We start from the raw sequence: 10,218 nt of genomic DNA, 5'->3' as shown, positions 1-10,218 counted from the left end.
GCAGACACTTTTAATGAGGTTTTGACTTCAACTTCTCCATTTGAGCAAACAAATGGTGACATTTAAGCTTTGCAGCTGCTCAAAAAAAATAAAATAAAATGGCAAACGTCTCCCCCTTGTGGTAAAAGGATGGTGCAGCACAGGCTGGTGGAAGTGCTCTGCAATAAGCTTGTCGAGTTGCAGCTGCAGAAAGTTGCAAAGCACTTTCTTTTGCAAAGTGTGGCATGCTGCAGCTTTTGGTACAGGGCAGGTAGCACGCAGGGGCATCGTCAGATGTCTGTCCTGCTGATCAGAAACAAGTTTCCTGAAAGCTATGACAGAACCAAAACACTATACAAATATAATTAATAATAAATTAGTTTAAAGATGCTAAAATGCTGAAGAAAGCAAAAGGGAGCTTCTCTGTGCAGGCCTAAAAAAGGGCTGTCACAGTCAGAATTTTTTTAGCTTTTAGCGTTCCTTAAAATACAAAAAAAAAAAAGCAACAAGTATGAATAATGTGCAGTGAGCTGATATTTTCCTGGCAGGAATCAGGACTTGCGGGATGTTGTTATATGTTCTCCACGTTTCCAGACTATTTCTTGGGAACCAGGAGGACCTTTTGGCTCCGGCGCATACCCAGCTGAACTACTGTATCTTAAGCAACAGCGGCTTTAAATGATTCACTGGGAAAATTTAGAAATCTGTGCACGCTGTGTGGCACCGGACTGAGACGAGGATTGATGTTTTCATCTTCTTATCTGATCACGGGGATCATGTTTCACCCTGGAGTCAAGCGCGCAGAGATCCTGCAACATCTTATTATTTAATGGGCGCCGGCGGGTTTTACCTGGGCGGCTCTTCACCGGAAAGCTGGAAAGTCGTCCTGCTTTGTGTGTGCCTCTGCTTTTCCCGATGCAACAAATCAAAATGAGCAGCACAGAAAAGCTTTAATTAGCTTGGCGGCCTTTTTCTCTGTCTGAACTGACCTTCCTCAGCTGCCAAACTGAAATAAAAGTTAATAAAAATTCACATTATCAGACGTAAAAGTGCACTTGCGTTATTATTTTAAGCGCTGTAAGCGGAGCGGCCTCAGCGGACACAGGATCCATCTGAAAGTGAGTGACACACATTCCTCTGGCCTGAATAATGCATCTGCCGCCGGTACAAACGGAGTGATACTGTGTCCTCCAAAGGACTATCAGATGCATATATCGTGACTGCCCATTCATTAAAATTGGATTATCTGGACTCCCTCTCAACCCCCTTTCTTTCTCTCTCCCTCTCCCTTCATCCCGGCGTACTGATGTTTCTATTGTGGCTGTGACGCGCTCGCGCCGATCCTGCCAATCTCCCTCGGCTCCCCCTCTCCCTCTCCGCCATTTGACCCCTTGCTCGCACGGCGGCGACAGGGCGAGGGCCGCCTCGTTATCGAGAGAGGAAACGCGGAGCTGTATGGTTTGAAATTGCGCTGCTGAAATGTAGAGGAAATGAGAGGAAGTGTTCATTTCTCCCTTCTCCGCCTGTGCAGGAAAACACTCCTCAGGAAGAGCTGGCGTGGCTGCTGAAAAATGAACGATACCCCCACCCCCCGTCATGACAGCAGCAGCAGGTCGAGGGGGTTAGCTGCAAAGGCCTTCCCAGATTTGTTCAGGAATAATAAGCTTTCCTGAACAGCCCAAACCTGGTGTTAAAGGGAGGATGCAGATGGTGCACTGTTACATGAGTAAAGCTTTCTTTTCCCACGTTTGCATGCTACAAAAATCCGACTGCATCTGAATGCTGCAAAGTGGAAGAGTTTCAGATGGGAGTGAATGTATATGATGATTGCCAGCTCTCTCACTTTGATATGAGTTACATGCTTCCAGGTTCAGACCTCATAAATCCCGACTTCATTAAAAAAAGAAATAGAGCTTATAAAAATCACAGCCCAAAAGAGAGAATTTACAAGCCTCTAAGAGTTCGTGTTTATTGGTGTGTAATGAATTGGAGTTGGATTCTGCAGGGGGTCAGACTTTTGGTGTTGGAGCCCGGGTCAGACTGATCCGATCATGTACAGGTGTGAACACACCCAGGACACGTTTGCCTTTGGGTCCTGTGGGTTGAGGGGAGAGTCCTCTGTGGATCATCCCATAGATACTTGATCAGTTTGGGATCTAGTGAATTTGGAGGCCAGGTCAACACCTTGTGCTGTTTTTTCAGTTGTCCACAACCTAGACCAGACCAGGCACCCCCACCATGGGGCGGGGGTGCCTGGTCTGGCCTAGGTGGGTGCTACATGTCTAAGTGACATCCACATGAATGAATCCCAGGTCCAAAAGTTTCCCAGCAGAACACTGAACCGTCACAAGATGGTTTAAATGTTATTCATGTCTCCTGTCTGTGGTCATAATGTTGTGCCTGATCCGTGTTAATGGGATTCTAACATCAGGGTGAGCCTCTCTCTCTCCAGCCTCACTCCCTCTCTGCTCTTCGGTGTCGTCATCCCTTCGCCTCGTATCTCTTGCTTTTCTAAGCCTACATGAGTTTACATAAGCTTCTGCATGTATGAGTAATTACAGGGCAGAGGAGAGAGAGGGGGGGAAAAAAAATAACTCCCAGAACTTTTTCCTTTCTCCTCCTCCTCCTCCTCTTTCCTCTTGGTGCTGCTCGCGCAAGCCAGAGAACTCCAGACAGATTAGGACCCCAGTAACATTTCCACCTCTCTTCCCGGACCCTCTTAAAACTACCCTCCGCTCCCTCGCTTTTCCTGATTCACCTTCGCACAATAGACTTCCCTTCCGGGGCCAGCAACCTGAAGGGGAAAGAGAGGAGGGAGGCTGGGGGGAGGAGGTGGTGTACGGTTTCTTTACAACAATGGAAATTCAATCAGGAAATGGAGAGGAGGTGGCGAGCGCGACCTCGGGCTTCGTTTCCCGTGGTGCCACCGGGCCGCAGGTGGAGGTGCTCAGAGAGGACCTGGAGGCTGCTAAGACGATTGAGAGGTTTGACATCCCGCTAGACAGCCTGAAGAGGATGTTTGAGAAGCCCGCTACAGCAGATACTGTAAGTATTCCACTTTTTTTTTTTTTGAACATCTTCTGCCTTTTACCTAAACGTGTCCAGTAGATGGTTAAGGGTCAAGTCAGCAGTTGTGTCGTGCCCCCAGAAGCAGCAGCAGCAGATCTAGATTAGCGTGTACGGTTTCACCTCTCGCCAATTTCACTTTTGCAAACTCCAATTTTCTCCTTTATGCAACGACTGTCGAGGAACACCGCGGCTCACCTTACCGGCCGTCTTATTTTTGGATGCAACGGCAACAGCTGAAGACCAAAGGAGATGCTGTTTGTCGCTCCGTTTGCTCAACTTGCGAGCAATTCTTCCCCTTCGCGGAGGACGAGGTTCTCCTTTCTCTCTCCAGCTTTAGTTTTCCATCCCAGCTGGCTTCTCTGAGCGGAAAGTCTGTTCTAATTTCCCAGTGTCTGACGAGGAGGCAAAGAAAAAGAAAAAAAAGGCCTAGATGACCTACTTTTTCTTGCCGTGTGGTTGTGACATCAAATCGAACCCCCTTCAAATGTTCCAATACTCACTGATGCTGGTATGGGAAAACTCTTGCCTCATAGTATCCAACCTCTTCCATTAAAAGCCAGCAAAAGAGCCTGTGAATCATGGGGAGCGTAGTTCGAAGTATTTGCCAGTGACTACTGGCGGCAGGGATGCATTGGGTTGCTGATATTGGACACCCTGTTATTTAAGACCTATTTTGGGGGGCTTTATGGTTAAGCAGGATTTTAAAAATAACCCGGTAATTGGTATGTCGGCTGCTGCTGCTGCTGCTGCTGGAAGCTGCCGCACCAGAGACCAAGCAGAGGCAGACGTGGATCTATCAGAATCCCATCTGGCCGCTCAGACGAGAAATGTTTTTACAGATTACTTTGGTTAATGAGCCACGTCGCTAAGGCCAAGATCTAACCAAAGCATCTTTAAAGGTTCGCTTTAGCTCTTTCCACTCCAGCTAATTCGCCGTGTCCTTCTTTTTCTTCTTATCAGACATGTTTGGTCTACAGTGACATGACCCGTAACAGTCTCAGGAGATAAGAGCTCTGCTCTGCTTTGTGTTTTTTTTTTATTTTGGCTGCTACATTCCACTGACTCTCAGATATGCGTGAAACTTTCCCAGCTCTTTTATATACAAAGGTTGGCTTGTTTATAGTGAGTGACTCATTAAAGCACATATTTTTATTTGTGCAATAAATCAAATGTCTGCGATTGTCATGTGGGAACGGTTACTGAAGTAACAAAACCACAAATCATTACTTTGCAGTTTCCCTTTCTCCACCCTTTGTTTTTACAGCGTTAGCATTGTGGTTAAGCCTCAGCTATTTTATTAGCGCTATTTAAAGCTCCAGTGAGTAATTGTTTTCTGTAAAACGATTACTCAGTTAGAGGGCTTTGTCACTTGAACTTGGGTAAAATAGGCATTTGTCATCCGTATATATATCTCAACACACTAGTACAAAGTATATGTACACTGTAAAAAATATCGGGTTACTCGCACATACATAATGGTGTAAAACTATTAGGGTTATAAGTATTTGTTACATGCAGTACCTTTTCTTAAGTGGTATTTTTAACGTAGGACTTTTCATCAACTACTTCTAACCATATAATTTTTTACAGTGCGATATTGTCACTTTATCGGTAACAGATCTGAATCCTTGTTCCAGCCTGTTCCTTCACCACTTCTCTTCATCTCTGTTAATAGTCCCATCAGATTCACTTCCTCTCGTCTTTGCTTTTGACTCGGTGGAAAGAAATACATCATTTGTTTGTATTCTCTCTAGAATAACAAGCCGTGCAGCTGGTCAAAATGTCGGCGTGTCACAAGCTGGCGCTGGAACACATGCTGGATCTTGGAACTGCGTCATGAGTTGCCCAGTCTCTTCCTATTTTTCCCTTGAATGCAGCCTGTAGTCATTGTCAGTGGGGCATGTGGGCAGTGTTCCCAGACAGAGGAAAGGGAAAGGGCTAGCTCTCTGGAGGCGGCTTCTTATGAAACCCGACCTTGTCTCCAGCTCATCTATAACAGTGAGCTTTAATAATTGTATTTTTCTGCCCGTGTCCCGTTCCATTTATCTAAATGAAGCAACGTCACCGGACGGACAGCCGTAATGATGACTGATGGATTCCCAGCTGGTCGCTCAGCTGTGGCCAAAATCCTCCGTGTGTGTGTTGGGGGGGGGGGGAGCATCAACTGCTGCTGCGAAGTGAGGCAACAGTTTATCTTGAGTGCAAAGAGCGCGAGGTCAGCTCATCCTTGAGGGGGGAGCGTCGGATTGTGTTTACAACATCTGTCTGACCTTCTGGTCACGACTCATGACGCATGCATGCTGAAGCACGGGCCTGAGACGGACGAGCTGGAACTTCTTTTATCATGCACGAGGCTTGCAAAGCACATAGAAAACAGTAACCAAGAAAGTCTGCTCTTTTATACGCACACTTGTGCTTGCACATAATTGTAATGGCTGCTTTTCTCCAGTGGGTGGCAGTGTAGCATCTTCTGGATTGTGTGAATCGAGTTGACGACACTGCACAAACCAAACTGCATGAAGAAAAATGATATGCTCTTAATGAACAGTTTATCACAGCGAGCCGGTTAATCATCTAAGTGCATTGAAGCGGATTTTTAACGCCCGAAGCTTTTCTCAAAATGTCCTTTTAATGTATGGACGAGGCTGTCAGGATTTACATAATCGGAGAGAAGTCTGATTCTGACGTATTTGGTCAAATTTGACAAAACATAAGAGATTTGAAAAGGATTTTATACTCCAGTATAATGCCAATCGCGCGGTTAGAAATAGACAGAGGGGGGTTTCTGACTGTGACTAAGGTGCCCACGTCTAAAAATGTTCCCCCGGTTTATTTTCATAACTTGACTCACTAACTTTTGAATGGACCGAAGAGATGGCTGCAAATGTTTTCCTCTGCAGAGCTGTCATGATGTGCACTCAACAGATGGCTTGCTTTTAAAAAGGCATGCGATCTAAAAGGCAGTAAACAGAGCGATGCATTAGGCTTCCCGTGAAGTTCACTTCCATGGCTTTTCAAAGTCACCTTTTTAGGCGGGGACGGGGGGAGGGGGGTTGTCACTCTTGCATGTTGAAAAATCTCCCTTTAATTGACACGCCGGGAGATAAATATGAGTCAGCTTTCTTCTTTTAATTCAAAAGAAATAGATCAATCAATATGCAGCTCCGTACCTAAACGCACTTAATTAAATGTTAAATAAACTAAACGTCACAATGTGTCGGCAAGAAATTGATCCAGACTTGACGGGGGCGCGGGCGTAATCATCGAGCCCATTGAGCTCGTAAAAATTCCATTAGCTGCGAGCAGGCATGGCTTTCGTCTCCTTTTCCCAGATTGGGATCTTTTAATGGGGGCCGTGTGTGCGACGGCGACTTGTTGCTCGCCTCCTCGGATCTGTTGCGCAACCGGACGACAGCGGGCCTCTTGAACTTCTTCATCTCGCTTCAATAAATCTGTCAAACTGTACCCAAAATCTGTTCGTTCAGCGCTTGCAACATGTGCATATCCACTATCATAATCCGTTCCCGTGGATAATGCTGGGTAATGAATGCATATCTCCCAGGCTTTATTTGTGAATGGTTTTTCTTTTTCCCTCTAATGCAGCTTCACACCCACAGCCCCACATGAGCACACATGTTCAACAATTAGCCCGCATCCCCGAAGGCTAAACCTCCTTTCATTCATTCACCGCGGTGTTATGTCATCGCGAGGGCACCGCTGCACCATCCCTCGCCCGCCATTCATTGTTGCCATAGCAGGAAATTGCTCTTGAGAAAAGGTGCACGCTGCAAATCCTCTGCCTGTAGAGATGTGAAAATACAGAGGGGGAGGCTACGGCTTTGCGTACTTGGAACCCGTGAGCTCGTGGTTGCGACACTGGAAGTTGTGTGTGCACAAATTGGTCCGCGTTCAAGTGGTCCATAAATTGCGAGAGCTCTGCTGCAAGGAGACTGTTTGCATCTGGGAGCAACCAAGGTGAACATTTCTGCAGATAGTGTACTTTTCCACTCATGAAGCGTATGGAAACTGTCCAGTTATGAGGGCGCGAATACACATTTGATCTGATGGGGCACGGACCAGTAACATAACAGCATGATAACCTCTAAATAAACATTTTATGAGCAACCTTTAGCAACTTTCCGTACATTGCTGCCATCTGCTGTTTAGTTCTGAGCGTTAAAGGCACACTCTTACTAAAACAGTGTGACCCCTGGTGGACAAATTAGGAATAGCAGTTACTTTTATTTAAAAATTGCCATGCTGTGTTGTTTTTGCACTTTGCACAATTATCCGGCCAGATTGGAGAGTATTGCGGGCCGGTTTTGGCCCCCGAGCCGCATGTTTGACACCTCTGCTGCAGAGGGTCACGAGAGGTGCAGCCGGTCCATCCCAGGCCTAGCAGAAAGACGGGCCATCTTTCACGCTTGCATGTGCGAAACAGCCAATTTGGAACCAACATTCCCCACAACATGCATGTCCATCTTCAGCTATGCTCTATACATTTGGGACGTTGCTCTGCTTTGCCGACGGAAACTCAACCGCAGTCCTCCGTGATCAGCTACAGTTGCTAGAAATACTTGGAAGAAGTCAGTTTGCCAGTGTCTGTGTGAATTGTTGAAATCTCAGGGAGCTGATGCCAGTAAATTACTGACTTTAAAATTATTTGGTTTGTTCCTGATTCGCGCCTGATGAATGTTTTTGTGATTCCGCAACTCACCCTTCATCTTCACGTGAGTTGCTGTGCAGTTTGTACGTCTGCAATCTCATCTGCAACCCCACAATTTGCGCTGCACGCAAGCTAAATGCAAGAATCTCCACTTTCCCACATATATTATGAAATAGGATGTTATTGGAAGAAATATGGACCTGCCCTAACGTCAATGACAAACCAATCAGAATCCTCTGGGAACTGGGAATGTCCGTACTGATTTTTCATGGCAAACAATCGAAAAGCTTCCCTACCAAGCTGTTAGACGAATCTTCCAACGCGCATTTCCATCCCTAGAGCCACGCCACTAGCTTAGCCAATAAGCATTTGAGAGCCCCCCCATTCATACAGGATTAACAATGTCCCTGAGGTCCCCGGTAATTTAAATCATTGTCCCAGAAAGGATTTTAAAACCTACCAAAATTGCAGGAAGGCCAGCGATGAGGTGGACAAGGACATTCTGCACTAAACCCAAATTTCACACTGACTCAGGATTAGTCCAGGGTCCTAGTTTCACCTGCATGAGCATGTACTCGCGCAATTATAGACTGAAATCCCCCAGAAATGTGAAGCAGGCACGCTGCTCGTCACCTGATGTCAGTTCCGCGGTTCGGCGTGTATTTGGAGAAGCTGAAAACAGAGCCCGAGCAACTTTTAGAGTCGTATAAATAGCGGCGCCGGGTGATGTTGGAGAACATTTAGAGAGCCTGATGAAAGAGACTGAAACATGATTTGCATTCAGCGAGCATAGCATCATATCGTGAAAGAGAGGACGGAGGTAGATGAAGATGGATAGGGAGAGAAAAGGATTTAGAGTGAATCGGTGAGGAGGAAGAGGAGGAGGTTGGGGGTTAAAAAGAACCAAAAGGAGAAGCGAGTTCATCCTTTGGTAGGTGAAGCAGGTCAGAGCCTGATTAACAAATTATATTCATGTTTCAGTAATGATTAGCTTCATCAGGCGCCACTTCACGGCTGCACAATCACCGACAGCCATTTTTTCTTTCCCCGTAACTTTATCTCCCCGGATGTGAGCGGATGTCTGTCAGGATCCAGAGCTGAGAGCACTTTACAATCAAGGGAGACAGAATGAAGAGCTCTGCCCCCGGCCACTTACTTATAAACCAAAGTGGAACGGAAACGGGATCCTACATTCAGTGACCAGATATAATTTTTTTTTTTATGTGATTATGTCATTTATCCTGCAGTATATTATCATAATGAATCATTTGATGTAAATTACCTGCAACAGCCTCTCTCTGAATTATTCCTTTACATTGGTTGATACATTTATTTGCAGAGAACTCCGCCGGACAGGGAGTTTCAGCAACTCACAGTCAGCAGACGTCTGTCGGGCCTTAATTTCATCTGCCGCGCACAAAATCTGGGTCAAATTTGTCATTTGCAAATGGGCTCATTTAGGCAAACTAAATCTCTCCCCTCTCCTTTCACTGCTTCGACTCCGGAGCATCCCGCAGCAGTGCACTTCACCCCGCAGGAAAAACAAGCTAAAGTGCTAAAAAATGCCGGCTTATGACTGCACGTTACAGCACTTGACGAGCACGTCGCGCATGGTCAGTCTGAATGGCAAGCGGTGCAGTGGGATTAATCTGCGATTCATATTTGATTGTGGAAGCCTGCCCCCACCAGCGGCCAGGCCGTGCTACTGCTAATCAATCACGTCAGCCCCCGCAAGCTATTCTCTGTTTTTTTACGCTCTAGTGCTGCACTGTTTACTTCCCTGTGGTATTTCATTCTCGGGAAATATTATTATTTTTTCATGCATATTTCGAAGATTTATCAAAAAGTTGAGCCTCATTAGCTCAGTCGATAACAAGTGTCAACTTTCTGCAAACCGTTTGGATGACAGATGCAAGGCTAATAAGCTAATAAGCTAATAATGGTGGCGCCTTGCATTTTGGCTCTATCTTCCTCAAAGGTCAGCACTGTCACGACAGCTTTCCAACAATATGAATGTGGTGGTCAATGTGCCTTGCAAGTCAAAGGGGGAAAACAATTGCATGGGTTTATTGCCAACTGTTTTAATGCACCCGTCCTCTGATTGTGGAGCTTCTCCTGGAGTGAGAAGATCCTGCAGGGAAGCAGCTGATGCTACCCGAGCCATTTTACTGCCATTTGAATTCGATTTCCCAAGAGATCTTCTGCCAGATAAATCAGTATATCCATTTTCCATTTGGTATAAAAACAAAATCCTCATTGAAATTTGGAAATAATTGCCAAATTTCAGTGCTGGAACAATCCCCTTGGCTTTCCAGGAGAAAATCTGGCCCGTGATGTTGATGAGCTAAAAATAGCACCAGGTTCAATCATAAGCTCCAGTGAAGCTGCTCAGTGACCAGCAGTAGACGGCTACACTTGGTGGACCCCAGGTGTGAAAGGCTTTTGCCGCTGGCCCCCCGTTCAGACCTTGCGTTAACATCTGACCCGGCGAGCTGAAGGCACAG

The 10,218-nt window shown here is 46.0% G+C and overlaps 1 protein-coding gene across 1 annotated transcript in view; it reads left to right on the top strand.

Annotated features, from left to right (window-relative positions):
• The first annotated feature begins 2,669 nt into the window (after positions 1–2,669).
• The window catches only part of xirp2a (xin actin binding repeat containing 2a), a 48,326-nt gene continuing 40,777 nt past the window's right edge, over positions 2,670–10,218 (top strand). Inside the window, exon 1 of the mRNA XM_084574261.1 lies at positions 2,670–3,024. Within this exon, the coding sequence (XP_084430387.1) occupies positions 2,836–3,024 (189 nt within the window). The 5' untranslated portion in view covers positions 2,670–2,835. The remainder of the gene's footprint in view (positions 3,025–10,218) is intronic.

The sequence above is a fragment of the Chelon labrosus genome (assembly GCF_963514085.1).
Source record: "Chelon labrosus genome assembly, chromosome: 24".
In the NCBI taxonomy this organism is placed as follows: Eukaryota; Metazoa; Chordata; class Actinopteri; order Mugiliformes; family Mugilidae; genus Chelon; species Chelon labrosus.
The sequence above is the reverse complement of the archived record's forward strand: the minus strand, read 5'-3'. Positions and strand labels throughout refer to the sequence as shown.